General features: G+C 33.9%; 1 protein-coding gene across 1 annotated transcript; it reads right to left on the reverse strand.

Annotated features, from left to right (window-relative positions):
• Positions 1-14,175: 14,175 nt before the first annotated feature.
• On the reverse strand, positions 14,176-14,739 carry LOC145578048 (uncharacterized). The gene has a single exon (XM_081635451.1). The coding sequence runs from the start codon at positions 14,737-14,739 to the stop codon at positions 14,176-14,178; it is 564 nt and encodes a 187-aa protein (XP_081491577.1).
• Positions 14,740-20,539: the final 5,800 nt, after the last annotated feature.

The following is a 20,539-nucleotide window of genomic DNA, read 5'->3' on the forward strand; positions in this document are numbered from 1 at the left end:
TACTTACAATTTCACTCATAAAAATATAGCAATGTAGAACTTGAGTGAAAAAACAAACTTTGAACTCTTTTTTTTTCATCGAACTTGATTTTTTTTTTTTTTTTTTTTGAATTCTTTTTCTTTTGAATAACCTTCAAATAGAACACTTGATCATTGCAACAATTTTTTTTCTTTTTGCTCTTTTTTTCTTTCTTTTTTTTCTTTGAAGTTCACTTTTTTTTTTTCCTTTTTTTTCTTGAACTTCTTTTTTTTTTATCATGCTTTATTTTTTTTCTCAAGAATTTCAACTTTCAAAATCATCAAAAATAAACCACAATCAAGAACAAACAACTTCTCAATACCACCCCAAATTGTGCAAATAATAAGCACACTACAAACTCCCTCACCTCACTCACTAATAGCTCCCCCAAGCCAAGCTTGGAACTAGTAACCAATGGGGCAAAATCGGCTTGTAATGTGGCTAATAATCAACAAAAAGTCAAGGCAACAACATGGGTAGCAAGAAGGGAACAAATGTATCTAATTTTCGTCTGAAGGCTACCTAAAAGAACAACGCCTTCATCCTCCTCATTGTGCATAATAATGAGTTATACAAACATTACTCAAAGTTAAAAGATCAATACTCAACTTTATTGACATACCAGGAACTAACACACATTCCTCACCAAATCAACTAGTCAAGCACCATATTCACAAGTAGTTGGGAAAAATTGACGCATATTAAGGTTTTAAGGCAATCAAATATCAAATCATGATCAACTAATCCACAATATTTATCATCATGTACCAAGAATTAAAACAATTTCGAAAAATTTTCATCAAGGGGCACTGGGAAGCATAATCCATTAGAACGTATTTTTGGATTTTTTTTTTAAAGCATTAAATCTAACCAATAAAGCAATAAAATATATGCTAAGCACACCAAGATAAAAAAAATGAATAAAATAAAAAGAGAGAGTGAAAGATATACCATGCGAACACGAGAACCTCCCCCCAAGCTAAATCAGACAATGTCCTCATTGTCTTAAAGGGAAGCTAGTAGTAAAGGTGACTACTCCTCATCATCATCACCACAATAATGTCACCAAAGCCTTGAGGATTGCAATGCATCTCTTTAGAACAAATTTGGGCAAGAATAAAACAAAGTGTTAGTGGGAAAAAGATCAAAATCAAGTCATGTGCACTCTTTTGATCATAAGTTTGATATATAAATGAGAATGTAGTGATTCCAATTGGGTTGGAAAGTATACTTGAAGAGCTTTCCAACGGTAGGTTACACGCAAAAATCCGATAAGAAACGCAACAGTTATGGCCTGTCGAAGTTGAACAGTTTTGCTGACGCGAACCTGCGCCCGATCAGGCCCGTGCTCCTAATTCTACCAGGCTGATTGCTGCTACTCTTTTGCCCCAATTATCTTTTGTACTCGTTCTTCTTCTTCTTCTTTTCGCTCTTCTTTATCAAAACTTACATAAAACAAACTCTCACAAACATAACTCATCACCTCTTTTAAAAACACTAAAAACAATAAAAATAAAAAAAATATAATAATAAAATAAAAAAGATACGGGTTGCCTCCCGCAAAGCGCAGGTTTATTAAGGTCCCGCTCGACCATACTCTTCTCTCAATTGGAAGAATTCAACGCCTTGAGTAATTTATCAAACGCTCCTGCAAACATTTCATTAAGCACTAGATAGGGCTTTAAAACAAGCACACTTATCTTTAGATAGAAAAAATTAAGAGCACATAAAGGAAACACAAGGTAAAAAGAAAAATCAAAAGAAAGAGAAGATAATATACCACAACCTTCTACTTCCTCCGCTATAGAACGAACATGGAACATGGAGGTAGTCATTGTCTTTATCATCCAATAATGACTTGAAAATTTTACCCTCACAAATAACCTCATCATCAGCAAAGGAATTTTCAACCACCGTTTCTACAACTAATGATTTTTCAATCACCGATTTGTCAACCAACGATTTTTCAACCACAAATTCTATAACGGGTTTTTCATCCTTAATAGCACTCTTATTATTATAGTGTTCATAGACTTTTTCATCAAGAGCCTTCCAATAACTCTCATTTAAAACTACTCGTTTTTTAATATGATCATATGTATATGGAAAGACTCTAAAATCATCCGGAGCACGCACGAAAAATTCACTATAAGGGCATTCAAGATTTTCATGACGAAGACGATATTAACAACAACAGTAGTCAGGTGCTGCATTAAAATAATTCTTGTAGTGGTGTAAGCATGGATATTTTCAACTCATAAGGAATAAAAGGAGAAAAAAGTAATAATCTAGACTCTAATAATAATTAGAAATAAAAATAAAACCGTTTCTCCGGCAACGGCGCCAAATTTTGATAGGATAAAGTCGTATCTCCTAATCAAAATAATTACCTAAATCCTCTAACTGAAGTAGATAGGGAAGTAGGGTCGAATCCACAGGAAACCAGTTTTTCTATTCCTAATTAATTAAAATGATCTAAATTATTAAGTAACCAAATTGTTGCTGTGAAAGGAATTAAAATAGGGAGAATAAAAGTAGGGAGAAATCAATTAATAAAAGTCTAGGGCATAAGTTCACCAATAAATAATATTCCAGGGTAAAACACAATAATCAATCATCAATGCATCAGTTAACCAGATTATAAAGGGCTTTCTCTACGTATTACAATCACAGAATTAATCTACCGGTATTAAATCGCATCTCTCGAATCTTGACCTAACCATTTAAAAATTAACCTACCTATTGAAACTAAGCCTAAACATCAATTCTCATCTCTCGAATCTCGAATCAATATTGCATAACTCATACAATTAAATCTGGCCAAATCTAATTGCATAGCATTAAATCAATCAATAGGAAATTAATCAAGTATTGACAATCAACAATAATAAATTACCCCTTCATATTATTTATGGATCCCCACAAACCCTAGAAATAAAACTATTCACACATAATAAAATCTAACCTAAGCAAAGTAATTAAAGAAAACATGATTAAAAGAAATAATTAAATAAAGCAATATAAAACTAATAAGAAAGCAATTAAAAGGGAACTGAATTAAAAGAATAAACGTAAACTATTAAACAATCAAGAACTAAGGAAAACACGCTTAAAGAAATCTAATCCTAAAATAATTAAACTAAAAGATATAAAAACTAAACTAAAAACTAATCTAAGAAAAAACTAAAACTTTTTCTCCCTATGTACTACACTAATCCTTTTATGAAAATAATAAGAGGAGTTTTAGTGGAAGTTAAACTACTACTCCCACTAAAACTATGACAACCGACCAGCTCCCCTATCAAGTGTCATCAAGCCTAAGAATTCATTGGCCCAAATATCAAGTAGTACTAATCTCGTTGGATGACATAATGCCCGATCGGCCCAGTCCAACAATCACGTCCAGCTCATTGAATCAGAGCGTTTCCTCTTCTTATCTTGAAATGGCAAGCTTGGGCACCTTCAATCTCTGGCCCAATTTTCTTCCTTGTTTGGTCCGTAATAATATAACTTGTAAAAAATCTTGGACCTTCTCACGTATCGAGCCCTTAATCACCGAACTAAATTTCTTTAACTCGATCTTGGGCTTAAAATATTTGGTCATAATACGATCAAACTCTAATATCTTCGTGATGGCTCAATAAGCTCGAGAATCATCATAAATCTGCAAATTCCTACAAAATAATACCAACTCTACAAAAATACTAGGAAACGTATATTAGTAATTAAAATAGCTTCGCAGAGACCAAATAAATACAAATATGACCGTGGGACGGGGTATAAAATATATATATAATAGACTCATCAAACACAACCTTCTAGGTGATTCTAGAAACTTATGATAAATCCTAATGGTTTTAGAAATATAATTAAATTTAATGAACCTAGTGGCGGAGCCAGGAATTTCAACCGAGGGGGAGGGGGGGACAGACTACAAACGTCTTTAAAAATAAAAAAAAAAGCCGGAAAAAAAAAACAAAACAAAACAATGCTTGAACACATAAAATGTTTATTACTTAAATTCTAACTAAAAATCCAAAATGATTAGTCATATATATGATCGATTTAAAGATGAAAAATAATTACCTAATTTTTGGGTTTCATTCTTTTAAACATGAATTGTCATGAATCGGACCGATTTTCCATTGGTTAGAATAGTTCAAATTAGATGAACTATTTTACATTTTATAATTAAATTGAGAAATATGAATTAATTACCAAATAGTATGTTTAAAACTATGGATCTTGCATAATATGTAAATATGAAAATTTCAATTATAATAACTTAATAAAATATTAAAAATTATAACAACCTAACAAAATAACAATATTCTCGTCAAAAAAAAAAAAAAAAACAAAATAACAATACTGAATTCAATATTCAAAAAAATAACTCAATTAATCCGGTGATAAGAAACTTGTTATATAGTTATAAGTTGACTGCTATTAGATATAACAAAGTATAGTCTCATTTAATTATCATTAAGCAAACAAATTAAAAGTGAAATTACCCTTAACCAAACAAATCCACAAATTGTGAGGAATTAATCCATACTTAACATTATAAAACCAAACCATACAAATTACTACATTAATATTAGACATAACTTAGTAGTCACTTATTTACTAATATACACATAATTCCAAGTAATTAATCTAACAATTTTAACCCAATAGAAATAAAACAAATTAAACAAAAATCTAAGATCAAGATGAAAAAAAAATACTACACTTTCTATTTTATTTCTCTCTCTTCTTTCTCTTTCTCTCTCTTCAAAAAATTCCACTAGTTTGTGATTTCCATTTTCTCCGTGACTGTTATACCTCCTCTTCTCCCTCCTTATGTATCCACCAACTCTCCTCCTCCTACTTATTATCTCCTCCTCATACTCCTTACTTATATATCCCTCTTTATCTTTTAATTTTACTGTTGTTTTATATATATAAAAAAAATATATTTTTTTTTACAAATTTTTTTTTACAGTTGTCCCCCCATGTCCCCCTTGCCCTCCGCCCCTGAAGGAACTCTACACATGATCATTACAGATTTTATCCTACACCCTCTAGTAGCTACAAGCCCTACAACTACCTACACCCCCTCCCCACCATATCTCCCTACACTTCACCTCACTACATTCCTTCGTCAACAAATGTCATTTTAAGCTGTTTTATTATCATTTTTTTCTTTTTTTTTTTACTTTATTTTTCTGTTATTTTTTTTTTTGGTGTTATTTTTTTCTGTTATGATTTTAAAGCTAGGTGTTCTTTCTCTTTCAATTAATTTTTTCATTTTCTCTCTCCTAACTTTTTTTCTCCTCATTCCTCTGATTATCATTGTCATTAATCAATTTTTTTTTCTCATTTCGATTCTTTTAATTGTGTTGCTTTAATTGATTGCTAATTTTGATATGATGGTGAAGTTGTGTTTTCATCTGAAATTGGAATTAGATCGAATTGTAGTTTCAATCGTTCATCAATGTGAGTTATTGTGTTCTTATCTTTGATTTTTCATGAGTTTTTTTCCCAATTTTTAATATTTGCTTCATGATTTTGATCCTAATCATAGTAATTACAATTTATAATGCAAGCAAAATGCAACGTTGTTATGTTATGGTAGCAGCAATAGAGGTGAGCTAACATTGGTTTTTGTAACAGCAGTGGTGGTCGATATTTATGTGGTAGCGAAGATGAGAAAATGTTGGTTCTTTTGGTTGGAGTTGAGGTTGGGTTAAAGGAGGCAATGCAAATGATTGACAAGGAGAAAGAAAATGGTAAATAATGAAGTTTAAACCACTATTGATAAAAGATTGCTTCTGATTTTAATGAGAAGTGCATAATTTTTTAATATTTTTATAAGGAGTATACTCGTATAATTTTATAATTGAACATATAATATTTTCAAAAATAAACATATTTTTTAATAGCTATAAATGAACATACAATTATCTATAATTGAACATTTAATTACAGAGCATTATTATAGATGAAAAATGTATAAAATTTATAATTTTTGTACTTGTTATTGAAATTTTTGAAGGTAGTTATAAATGTTTATGGAAACATATTAATTGAATCTATAATTACTACAAATTTGTAAGTTTTGAAATTCGAATTAGGAAGAGTAAGAGGCGAATAGATGAATTATTTTTTTATGAAAAGATTATTTTATTGTTTGGAATTTGATTTTTTTTTCCAAATTTTTTTGTATTTAATTTCAGTTTTGCTATTCAATTGATTTTTCTAGTTATGTGTGTCATATATGAATAGTTATAGTTGTTATTATTGATTGTTTACGATTTTCATATTTTGATTATTATTATTATTATTATTATTATGCTCAATTTTATTTTATTTTATTTTATGCAAATGAGGGTGGGCTAGAGTTATGCTCAATATTGTAATAGTAAATGATCATTTATCTTTTATATGTGTGTTATGTGGTACATTAAATGTTACTTTTGTTGTATTCGAATATATTATATGTTGTACATTTGCATTTTAATAAGTAACATTGTTTTAGAGTTATGCACATATATTTATATTAGTGAACGTACTTTATTATTTGTTATTTTTGTTGTGTTAGAATTATGTTCACTTACATAATGATAGATAATCATTTATATGTAGCTGTGTTTTTAATATATTTTTGTTGATCAAATATATTTTTGTTATTGAACATTTTTGTTACTGTTTTTGTTCATTTATAACATCGTTCATTTGTACTTTATGCAGTGGAAAAAAAGGATGATATTGTTTTTGAAGAAGCAAGTCAGTCTGAGTTAGTCGGAAAATAATTTAAATTTGAAGCAAAAACTTATGAAATGTATAATTAATATGTATTTACAAAAGAATTTGGAATTAGAGTTGGAAAGAATAAAAGACAAATAGATTATTCAATACAGATGAAAAACTTTGTTCTAATGAGTATTATAAAGATAGTTCATTAATGCTTGAACAATACTTTTTTTAGGAATCATTAGTCCTTAAACGTACATATGCGTTTCTATTTATGAGTAAACAGTTATTTATATGAAAAATGAACATGTATCATAATAATAATGAACAAATATCTTTTTGTTAAAATGAACAAAATGTCTTATGTAAAATTTATTTAAGGAAGATGGGAGCTTAATTGCGATTTCTTTTGTAATTAACTGAAGATTTATAATTGACAATTGTTTTATACGGCTATGCTCAATCACAAATTCAAGTTATTATGAACATTTAGTTTTTTGTTAACGAACAAATTTCTTTTTTGGTATGACCATTTTATATATAATAGGCACTAGATAGATCACTAGATATTTATTTTTGAAAATTTTGGTTATAGTATATAGTGCTTAAGGAAAAAGAAAAAGGATTATTGTTTCCTTCTTAATAAAATCAAAGCTAATATAAGTGAATTTGTATATCACCAAAAATTAAAATATTAAATATCAAAATATACAATATAACTCCACACATAATATCAAGCATGAGAAGCTTCTTGATCCAAATTCAAAAAATTCAAGCCCATATGTGTTAATGGTTCATGTTGCTTGGCGACTTCATGCCTTCTTGATTTTCCTCTTTTTGTCGTCTTTAGTTTTTTCTTTCTATTGTGTTGTCTAACTCAAATTCAAAGCTTCTTGATCCAAATTCAAAAAATCCACAATTTATTTCTTACCTAATAAATAAAATATATAAGCTATTGGATTTAAATAAGAATTAGTATTGAAATGAACCAATTTTCATGTGTAAAATGAACACGGATGAGCATGACAATTGACACGATGATTAAAGTAATTAATTCAATATAGAAATGATCAGCTATTAATATATAAATGAACATATATTATTTTGCAAATGACCATGAAAGATATTAATCAACGAACATGAAATATATACGTGAATAAACTTTTGAAGCTATTAATATGTATGTGATTAATCGTATATCCATATGAGAAAAGACAAATATTGATATTCAAAACTGAAATGAATATTTTTTATAATGAGAAAGTGAAAAATCCAATAAGTATAATACAATATGTGAATGAATATTATTTTAAATCTGAATGAACATATATTAAAATTTAAAAAATCTTTTATTAGTATGTGATGGAATATATACTAATATTGTAATGAGAATATACATCAGATGAATAACTAGAACATGTTTCAATAATAAAATGAACATTTTTCTAAATGAGAAATGAATATATATGATTTACCATTTACATTTCAAAATCTAGAACATTTTAATACTATAAGAGCACACCACAAACTCAAATAACTCAATTGTAATTGTAAGAATCACTTCCATGACAAATATAAGAAATCACACACTCTTATTGAAATTCCTTATTAAATCTGTAGAAAATATTTGAAAAAGATACAAAAATATTTTTATCATATCAAAATTCTAATAAATGTATTTTAATATGTATATGACAATACTGTTATGTGATTGAACATCTATCAATATAAAAATGAACATTTATCGATCAATAGAATTTTCCACTTCAAAATATAAAAACTAACGAACATTAATATGTGAATGATCATGTACTAATATATAAATAAACATTTTATTAATAATCTATTAACATGTGAATAGTATTGTACTAATATATAAATGAACATTTACCAAATTGAAAATGAACATTCATAAAATAGATCTTTTCACTACGAACTAAATTTACAAATCTATATTCATATGAAATAGATTAAATCATCCAGAAAATGGCAACAATTAAACTCTGCTTTTAGTTTTTTTGTGTCCAACATAAGCTAATAATACACCACACATTTACCTTTTTTTTAATACAAAAATTAGTAAAATTATATCATCACACCTACGCTGATACATTTCCAAGCTTGATGTTTCTTTTATTTTCTAGAAACACAATTGCAAGAAAGACAAGTAAAAAACAAGGATTATACTTGGTTTTCATTTCAAAAATCAACAAAAAAAAAACACTTACAATTTTGATTTTCGACTGTTTTTTGTTGATTTTTCCAGCAATTGTGCAAATTCTTCTCATATATTAGATATTGTGCTTGATTATTGTACAATTTTAACTTTTTAATAAAATTTATTTGCAAATATTGAAGATTTTGATGAGAGAGAAAATGGGGAAATAATATGAAAAGATGAAGAGAGAGAATTTGAATGGTGGTTAATTTTTTTTTTTTTAATGTATGTGGGATTGTGGGGTATGGATTGTTAAAGTAGCAAGTGGGTAGCGTGTGGGAAGTAGGGTTAAGCACGGATCGGCGATCCGATCCAAAATTGGATTTTGGATCGGATATCCGTATCCGAAAATTCTTAAATTTGATATCTAAATACGATCCGAAAATGTTTGAATATTCGAAAATTTTGAATTGGATAGTTCGGATATCCAATATCCGAAAACTTTTTAACAAGTTAATAAGCTAATATTTTAATTTTAATGGCCAACTTATGTAGTTTATAGCAAATTTTGATTTTAATGGCCAAACTTACGTATTGCTTGAGTGCTTTCAACAATAAAACAATCTAATTATAAAAAAATAATTATACTATTAGATTATACAATCGAAAATTAAGATGTTATTTTAATAACAAAAACTGATAATACAGTCTCACTAACATATGTCTCGATTTCAAGTTTATATATATATATATAATATATATATATATATATATATATATATATATATATATATATATATATATATATATATATATATATATATATATATATATATATATATATATATATATTGTGATCAAAAAAAATTTTAAGACAACTTAATCAAAACAATCGTAACATAAATAAATAAGAAAAAGATTACTTAGTATTTATAATAATTAGAACAAAGTCGCAAAAACAATATAATAAGAACTATGATTTTAAAACCGTTAGGCCACGGATAAGTCCGACCAGTTTAATAGGGCGAGTATGGACTAATTGTCAAGCCCGCATAAAAGGGCTTGGATTTTCCAGATTAAGCCCGTTGCACAAACTAAGAACTATAAGCCCAACCTGTTTTCCGCCTAAGCCCATAAATGACCATTTCTAGCTAGTGTGTTCTCAAGAAAGTCTATAAATCGTCAAAATTTGCAAGAATCGCAAAATCCTTACAGGCATTTGAATATTCCAATAATCTTCAAGAAATCCCGTATTAGAGGATTGCTTCCACATCCATTGTTCTTTTAAATTTAACTACTTCATACGTACTTTCTTTTATACTTTTTTTTCTTCTATTAATTCAATAATTTTCTTTTTTCCCCCCAGATTTTTATCCTTTTGATGAGCGCGTGTTTTATGTAATTACTTATACCATTTGGAACAAGTTCATGGTGCTCACCATGCACTTGGGGTGAGTTGGGTCCATGGTCTGATAATAATTGCAAATAGTCTATATTTCTTCATAAAATTTTCATTTCCAACTAATACCACTGAAGGAAACTAATTCCGTGAATATTCCATTATACTTGCTGTCAATATATACACATTACAATCCTTAACTAAAGCCACTAATTAAGGAGAAGCTATACATCAGAATAATGCTAAGCTACAAGTTAGGAAAACTATATATTTACATATATACTAAGTCAAAGATATATTAATTCTAATATATCTTAACACACCCCCATAGTCTAAGCCGGAGGAGGATGAATGCTTAGACTATCTTTAAAGTCTTCAAAAAGAACACGAGGGAGCCCCTTCGTAAAAATATCCGCAATTTGGTGCCTTGAAGGAACATGATGAACCCGAACTTCACCCCGGGCTACCTTTTCTCGAACAAATAAAATATCCATCTCTATGTGCTTTGTTCGTTGATGTTGCACCGGATTGCCAGAGAGAGAAATGGCACTCACATTGTCACAATAAACCAAAGTCGCCTTCTTAATCGGACAATGTAATTCCAAAAGCAAGTTTCGAAGCCAACATGACTCAGAAACAACATTAGCAATGCCCCTGTATTCTGCCTCGGCACTAGACTTAGATAGAGTAGCCTGTCCTTTCGAGGACCAAGAAATCAAATTATCACCCAAATATACACAATATCCAGATGTGGAGCGTCTAGTATCTGGACACCCTGCCCAATCTGTATCTGTATAAGAGACAAGATAGGAAATAGATGACGGATACAAATGCAAACCATGATCAATCGTGCCCTGGACATACCGAATGACCCGTTTAAGAGCGGCCATATGCGTCTCTTTCGGATCATGCATATGTAAGCAAACCTGTTGGACCGCATATGATATATCCGGTCTAGTAAATGTGAGGTATTGCAAGGCCCCTGCAAGACTACGATACAATGTAGGATCGGCACAAGGTGAACCTGTAGAACTGTCCTTCGGTTTTACCTCAACCGGTGTAGCCGAAGGTTTACACGAAGCCATCCCTGCTCTATCAATAATTTCCTCCGCATATTTGCGTTGTGACAAAAATAATCCACCCTTATTTCTTGTCACTGTTATGCCAAGAAAAGAATTAAGATGACCCAAGTCCTTCATAGCAAACTCTGAGCTAAGGAAGGACATAATAGAACGCCGCAAAGTATCAGAAGAAGCAGTAAGAATAATGTCATCAACATATAAAAGTAAATAAGCCACATTTTTCCCTTGACGATAAATAAACAGGGAATTGTCACTCTTACTATTAGTGAAACCAATAGTAGCAACAAAATCTGCAAACCTCTTATACCACGCCCGGGGTGCCTGCTTAAGACCATATAAAGAGCCCCGCAATAAACACACATAATCAGGGTGAGTTTTATCACGGTACCCAAGGGGTTGATGCATATATACTGTCTCCTGAAGCTCACCATGTAAAAAAGCGTTCTTAACATCAAGCTGATGTTATCGACCAAGCCTTAGACAAAGCAAGGCTAAGAACAGTACGAATAGTCGCTGGTTTTACAACCGGACTAAAAGTCTCCCCAAAATCGATGCCAACCTGTTGTGTTTTGCCATCACCTACAAGACGGGCTTTATGCCTCTCAAAAGAACCGTCAGATTTCACTTTATGAGTAAAAATCCACATAGAGCGAATAACATTAACATTAGGTGGACGGGGCACCAACTCCCACGTCTTATTATTAATAAGAGCATTATATTCATCATCCATGGCCAATTTCCAATTCGGGTCATTAAGAGCAGAAACGGGGTTACGAGGCAAAGGGGATATCGTAACACTAGAGGTCATAGCACTCAAATTTTTATACTTTGGATTTGGCTTGACAATACCGTTTCTACTACGAGTAACAATCCTAGGAGGAGTTGGCGGTGGAAGAGGAGGAGCCGAGGGAGGAGGAGCCGTGGTAGGAGGAGGAGCGGCATGTGAAATTTCTGGTTGGGTAGGATCACCTTGGGCCGTGGCTGATTGAACAAGCCCACGGTCCAGTGTGGCCCTATTATGCCCACCAGAAAAGGGAATGCGAATAGAAGGAGAAGAAGAGGGATTGGGCCTGCTGGACCGAACTGGGCTAGAAGGTGGTGTAAGGGGCCCAGTTCGTGTGGAGCATGGAGAAGAAGGAGTGGGCTGGGCCGTGTTGTTGGCAGAATTGTTTTGCAAAAGGTGAATAACATAAGAGCTTAGACCATCATCCAAGAATTCATACGTATGGGAATTGGGTTTATGCAAATCCGCAAAAGGAAAGATACTCTCATCAAAAACGACATGGCGACTAATAATAATTTTATTAGACGATAAATCAAAGCATTTGTAACCCCTATGATTCGGTGGATACCCCAAAAAAACACATGGTGTGGAACGAGGTTGTAGTTTATTAATGGTAGTGGAAGGAATTAAGGGATAACACAAACACCCAAAAACACGTAAGTGAGAGTAAGAGGGTTCCTTTTGGTATAAGACTTGGAGAGGTGACTTATATTCTAGCAATTTACTTGGAAGAATATTATGAAGATATGTTTCCATTTGCAAAGCATGGTGCCAAAATGACGGTGGTAAGGAAGCATGAGAAAGAAGAGTTCGGATGATATTATTCAAAGATCTTATTTTTCTCTCGGCCTTTCCGTTTTGTGATGATGTATGGGGACAAGAAAGACGGAATGACATACCATTTGACTCACATAAAGCCCAAAAAGGACCGTTATCATATTCCCTACCATTATCACATTGAAAAGTTTTAATTGGGCGTTCAAATTGAGTACGAATGAATGCTTGGAAGGCTAATATTTTATCAAACACATCTAACTTTTTAGCTAAGGGAAAAGTCCACAAATATTTTGAAAATTCATCCAACACAAGCATATAATAACGATGACCCAATGAACTCAAAACAGGAGAGGTCCATAAATCACTATGAATAATATCAAACGGCATAGAAGTACTAGAATTTGATGACTTAAAAGACAATCTAACGTGTTTTCCAAGTACACAGGAATTGCAAACATTAGCACTAGAATTACGAGTACATTCAATGCTTTTATTACTACAAAGAGTCCTTAAAATAGACGATCCCGGGTGTCCCAAACGATCATGCCATAAAGGGGAAGCTAAAGATGTAAAAGTTGATGGAGTTGAGTTTTTGAATGTGTTAGTAAGAGGATAAAGGTCTCCTTGGCTATCACATCTCATTATTGGCATCCCCGTCCGATAATCCTTCACAGAAAAACCATAAGGGTCAAACTCAACGGTCACATAATTATCAGTAGTAAACTTCCTAACAGAGATTAAATTTTTAATTATTTTAGGAGCATGAAGAACATTAGTAAGGGACAAAGGCGGGTTTGGGGAAGGCAATGTAGCATGACCACAACCATGAATTGGAATTGTATGACCACTACCAACAATAATACCATTATGATGATTGCTCAAATTAAAATAAGACGAGAGATTACCGTTGGAGGATGTCATGTGCGAAGTGGCACCGGTGTCCATGTACCAAGAGGGATCGGGTTGGTTCATCGTCATAGTGTGCATTGCCGATTCAATATCCGTCGGGACATATGGCATGGACTGCTGCTGCGGATTAGCCATGTACACTTGCTGTGGGCGTGGACCTAAGACACCTTGCTGCTGTCGCATTGGGCCTTGCTGCTGCTTAGCCCAACCTTGGGTGGGATATGGGCATGGAGGTGCAGCCCAAGGAGCCCAACCCCAAGGTTGGTAGGACTGATATGCGGGCTGCCATGGTGGAGGAGCAGCCCAGGCCTGCTACTGCTGTTGCGGACCACCACGGCTGGGCTGCTGTCCACCGGTGCCCTGACCGCCACCATTGCCGGTGCTGGAACTCCGACCACCGCCGGACTGCTTGCGGCCACCACCGGATTTTTTCTGGTTCTTGTTCTTGCCAAGAGACTGACCCGAATCACCCCTAGAAGAAGCATCACGAGGAGCACTGACCATCATTGTAGAAGCTGACGCCGAAGTAGTTTTCTTTGCCAAGCCGGCCTCCTCCAATGTAAGCATTGAGCAGGCTTGGTAGAACTGAGGAAGGGGATTGCTTTGCCTTATCAAAGTGGCAACCCCATTGTACGGTTCGGTTAAACCGGAAACCAATTGAAGGACAAGGCGGTTATTATCCACAGGTGCTCCAACATTCTTCAATTGATCGGAGAGACTCTTGAGTCGTTGACAATACGCCGAGACATTAGGGAAATCCTCCATGTCAGTGTTGGAGAATTCATGTTCAAGAGTCACGGCACGGGAATTTTGATTGTCTTGGAATATGTTACGGAGTCGATTCCAAGCCTCCATTGCCGTTGAATCAGGTTCCATAATTGTATGCATAAGGTCCTTCAAAATTGTGGAATAAATCCACCCAAGAACGGTAGCATCCAACACCGACCATAACTCTTTTTCCTCTGCGGTCGAAGGTGCAGCAACCTCCTCTTTAGGAGCAATGATATGGTGAAGAACCTTGTGAGATCGAGCATTAATTTTAAAAAGCTCCGCCTAAGTAGAGTATTCGACGTTCTCCATTTCAAGAGTAAGAGGAATATTGCTTTTGATGTTTGACACTGTAAAGGCGGATGAAAATTGCTTTTGGATTCGGCCATGGCTGCTGTGCAAACAGGGGAAGAGAAGAAGAAGAAGAAGAAGAAGAAGAGAAGGAAGAGAAGAATTTGGGCGGAAAAACAGAGTAGGGTGCAGCGGAAGAATATGCTAAACTACTGATACCATGAAGGAAACTAATTCCATGAATATTCCATTATACTTGCTGTCAATATATACACATTACAATCCTTAACTAAAGCCACTAATTAAGGAGAAGCTATACATCAGAATAATGCTAAGCTACAAGTTAGGAAAACTATATATTTACATATATACTAAGTCAAAGATATATTAATTCTAATATATCTTAACAACCACCTCCCGAGTGGTAGTGGATCAGTGGATGGTAATGGAAAAATACGAAGAAAACATAAGCTTGGGAGATGAAACTGTGAATCCATGGTGATTATAAATTTGTTTTCCATAATAAATTACTCTTGAAATTCATTTCCATTACCGTAAATTATTACTGATGTTAAGGCTTGATGATTAAGATTTAATGGTTGTCAAATATGGATGTAACTTCGTTTATGAAAGAGAAAGAGATAATTCCGATTAATGAGCCATTACATTAGGTGACGAAGGATAAAGAAGGCAGTGTAGGCTCAAGGAGGAGGAAATTAAAATAAACAAAAAAAAGGTTAAATATACTTGATAATTAATTGACTTTAGAAAGAATTAATTTAATAATCAACCTTTTAGTAATTCACTGATAATAATTATACTATTCATACTCCATTTGTTTTAAAATAAATGCACCATTTTGACCGGTATATTTGCCAACGCAGAATTTTGACTAATAATATCTTTATTTGTCAAAAGTATGAATTTAAAATATTAATATTTGAAAACTATATATTGAAACAAGTCTAACAAATATCAATTTAAGAATATGGAATCTTATATATAAAGCAAAAATGGAGGTAAAAGTGGTGTAAGTGAATAGTGTAAAAGTCAAATTAAAACATTTATACTACTATTTTAAAACAAGAAGTTTAAAGAACATGTCCTCTTCCTGCTTTTCTGATTTTTTTTCTTCTAATTTTTCTTTAAAATGAAGTGTAAAAAAAAAATTCTCTATACCAACGCTTTTTATCCCTTCAAAAATTTGTGTCTCTTGTTTCTTCTAAATTTATTTGATTAATCTTCAATAACACAAAAAAGTAATAGTTTATCTTCCTTCTCTTTCACTTTTTACTCATTCTCTATCTTCTTTCTCTAATATTCCTCTCTTTCACCCTAAATCTATAATTGATTTGAAGTATTTTTTTTTAAAGTCAAATAATGAATTGGAGTTACTTTAATGGACAAAATGAGGTTACTCTTATGAATAAATAGGATTAGGCCCCGTTCTTTAGAGCTGCTCTACTCTGCTCTGCTGAGCCCTGCTGTGCTCAAAAGAAATCTTCTGTGCTCTGCTCTATTTTCAATAATAATTAATAATAACAATAATAATAATAATATTAATAACCAATAATAATAATTAATATTGTATTGATGATAATAATTTGTTATTTTAAATAATTACAATAATTACTAATATTAATAATAATTAATATTTATTAATCATAATTGTTTAGGGTAAAAAATACCCCTTACACGTGGTCCAATCCCGTAGTGACACGTGGCCCAATCAAAGGGCAACACGTGTCCCTATGGGAAGATGACACGTGTCAAAGCTCAAAAGAGCACCTGAAATGAGAGAAAAAGGGCTTTTTCTTAAATCAGAGCCCAAATCCCGAAATTACTGTAGAAAGCCGCAAAACGACGCCCCCATCTGACACGTATCGTCACCTGATTGCGCAGTCAATCAGGACACGGAAATTTAGGGTACAAACCCTAAAGGAGCACAAATTCCCACCCCTATAAATACCCCAATCATTTATGATAGGAAGGGTGGATTGTGACATAACATTTAATAGAGCACTAAATAGCTTTAGATTCTCTCTACTTTCTCTCTCTAGCCTTTCCGATTTTCGGTTACTAACTAGACCGTCGGAGGCGAATTTTCTGTCACTAGAAATATTCGTTGTTTTGCAAGTGTCCAAGTCTTGCTGCCAGCAGTATGTGACCAGTGTCCCGACGGATTCCAAAAAAACACCAAAACATTTGGCGCTGTCTGTGGGGATACTCGTCCGTAATGGCAATAGATAGTCAGACACCTAATGCCGACCTTGGCCCTGGTCAGGACGGCCATGTAGAGGATATAGCCACAACAATCAATTTTAGTGATCCTCTGATCGCCACATTCCATGAGGCCGAGGATCTACCAGTTACTGCTGCCTCCCTAAAGGTCGCTCTGAACAAGCTTCGAAAGGAGTTGGAAGAAAAGAGGTCATCCACCTCTAGACAGCCGTCTAGAAGGGTGGAGGATGGCACTCAGAGAAGAAATCAGAGCAAGGCAACTAACGCTGAAGATACTGGGAATACCCCTTTTTGCCGCCCGCATGGCAGGTCTCCCAAGGTGCCACGAACGAATCTGCCAAGGCTCTTTGAGAGAACATAGTCGGCTGGGGGGCAGACCAAATAACCTCAAAGGGAGGATCCTGAGCCGTCTCGACGCTAGAGGGACGCAAGGGAGTACATCCGACATAAGCGACGGGAACGGGCAGCCCAGTCGGATACGGCCTCTACTCCCACAATGCAGGATGAACTCTCTAATCACTCTCTTTCCCAACATGCCAGCACGACCAGGACCAGCAGGAGCCAAGCTACTCGTACTCTAACTCCCATTCCAGTTCAACCAATTCAACCAGTCCAATATCAGATTCCTCAGAATTTTAATGTTTTTCTGCCGCATAACCCAAACGTCCTCGGACAGTTTGGGCAATTTAACCAGCCGTTCGACCAGGTGCCATGTTTGGGCGAACCGGCTGGCCAACCTCAGCCCATTGATTGGAAAATGCGTTTGCTGAATCTTGGGGACAAGCCGCCTCCGTTTTCTCAAGAGATCCATAGCTCTCCCCAGCCTGCGAAGGTGAAGAGTGTACTTGTGGGTGCCTATGATGGTTCGGGTAACCCAGAGGAACACGTCACTTTGTTTAGAAACCTGATGTACTTGCAATGTGTTAATGACGCCACTTAGTGTAGGTGCTTCCCGGCCACCCTCAAGGGTGTGACACAGGACTGGTTCAATAGCCTGCCGGCCGGGTGCATCAATTGCTTCACAACTCTAAGTATGTTTTTTGTTGGAAACTTTTCATACAACATTCCCCCAAGGAAGACCAGTCTTAACTTGGCTACAATTGTCCAAGGAAAGAGTGAAGGGTTGCGTTCGTACGTCCAGAGATTTAACCAAGAAAAACCCCAGATTCAGAATCTTCCAGATGAAATAGCCTACTCAGAATTTCTCCGGGGATTAAGTGTAGACACCCAAATGTGTCTCCCCAAAACCAAACCCAGTGATGAATATCTTTCACATCATCTGATTATCGAACGAGGTGAAGGTGTGAAAAGTCTAGTGATGTGGATGTTTTTTTAAATATCTTTCTTTCTGTTTTTGAAAACATTTATTTTCTTACTCTATTTATGAAAATAGCCGGTCCTATTTAGTTTGGTCCATGATGCAGGGTCCAATAATAATGTAGTTGGGTCGGGCTCGAAAAGAGCTTTCCTACGATATATTATAAGCCCAATTCCGATGAATAATGAGGAAGTTATGGCTTAAACTAAATTTGGCCCGAAATGAATTTTATATGCGGCCCAATGATCTAGAGGAGGGCCTATTAATTATTATTCCTGAAGTTATTAGGATTGATTTTAATATTCTAGAATATTTGGAAGGTTCTTTTAAATTCTAATGGAATTAGAATTAGTAATTATATTTTAAAGAGTTTTATTTGGAATAAAATAAGTATTTTATGATAAACCTGATTTTAATTTGATAAACACGGAATTTGCTGCTTAGTCATATTAAGAAGAGGATTCTGAATACAAATGCGTTTTATCTTTTAATTAGCGCCAAACGACAGAGTTTGTCGCCTAGGCTAACATCTGTCGCCTGACGCTAATTCTGTCGCCTGGCGCCGATGTCTGTCACCTAGCGACAGATGCCAGTTTTATTCCGAATAGGACTTGATTTGTTTCCGGACTATTTTTCTATAAATAGGGGTCATATCTCCCCGTTTTCATCAACAATTCACAATCATCTCTCTCTATTCTTTCTCTAAAGCTAGAAGCTTTCCCTCTCTTCTTTTTCTAAACCTTCCCTTTTACAAAATTCCACATACATTAGTTCTAGACACACCTAGGCAAGTTCGAAGTTACCTTCGCCCTAGACGTGAAAGGTTGAAAATTTCTGAGGGTTTGGTCCCAAATCATATTTCAATTGTTTAATTTAATTGATTTATTATTTTCCTTGAAGTTACTAACACGTGTATTTTTTATTAGAAAGAGATACGAGGCATCCAAGTAAGTAATTTAATTATTCTTTTGATATAGAAATCATGCTTTGATTATTTTGATTCCTAGTATCATGTTAGGATGTCTTTATGATTCCTAGTATCATGTTTAGGGTAATAACTAAGATTTCTAATATCATGTATGTTTCTATGGGATTCTTCCTATTCTTTTCTAACATCATGTTAGTATCATGTTAGGGATAAAGCTTTGATCTTTATTGTTTCGTAACATGCTAGGATTTGTTATTAATCTTGTTAGTATCATGCCCAGGATCTTACTATTATTATTAAGCTTTGATGAGATTATGATGATGATGATGATGATTGTTATCAATTTATTATGTTGCTTAATATATATTATTTATTGTTATTGCTTAATCACGCCTTTTATGCATGATTAAAGGGAATTTGTATTTGTAATCACGCTTAATAAGATAATTAATAATCTTGTTTAGGCTAATATGATTATAATTCAAGTGATCGCCAATAATAGTTTTGTTTGTGCATTAATATTCAACTAACATAGATTAAACAGGTTTAGGGTTAACCTATTTGTTTGTATGTTAGTCAGAAAGCGCACATGAATACGAGAAGAATAAAGTAAAGGCCTATTGGGGCAGGTTCAATCTCTTTTAGATTGGATTTGTACCTTCATCCCTGAACTTCCAGTCATGGTTCCAGACCTATTGGAGTTAACGATCTCCTGGATCGTTAAGGGGTGTAACCTTCACCCTGTTGATGGTTTACAAGTTCCTAAAACTTGTTAGCGACTCTTTTGCTCTAGCTTCCTTCCCTTTGGACGCCACCATGCTTAAGTGTATGATCACAGTGGGGCTCAAGTGTGGGATGCTTGAAATATTCCCTACATTAAGGCATAATGGTTTTAAGTTCGATTTGGTCAGAAAAAAGGTTTGAACATACGCAGGCGTTCTGCGGGAAGCCGAGGCCTACATAGAAGCGGCTGACTTTTGTTCGCTCACCAAAGCAGAGCAGCCGACCAAGGGAGCTGAGAAGAAGCCATCTTCTCAACAACACTAGGCCGGGATGAAAAAGGAAGGAAACAAGCGAAAAGAAGTTTGGGTGGCGGATGATCATCAGCCAAAGTCAAAGAAGGTTAAGGC

The sequence above is a fragment of the Chenopodium album genome, chromosome 14, assembly GCF_948465745.1.
Source record: "Chenopodium album chromosome 14, dcCheAlbu1.1, whole genome shotgun sequence".
In the NCBI taxonomy this organism is placed as follows: domain Eukaryota; kingdom Viridiplantae; phylum Streptophyta; class Magnoliopsida; order Caryophyllales; family Amaranthaceae; genus Chenopodium; species Chenopodium album.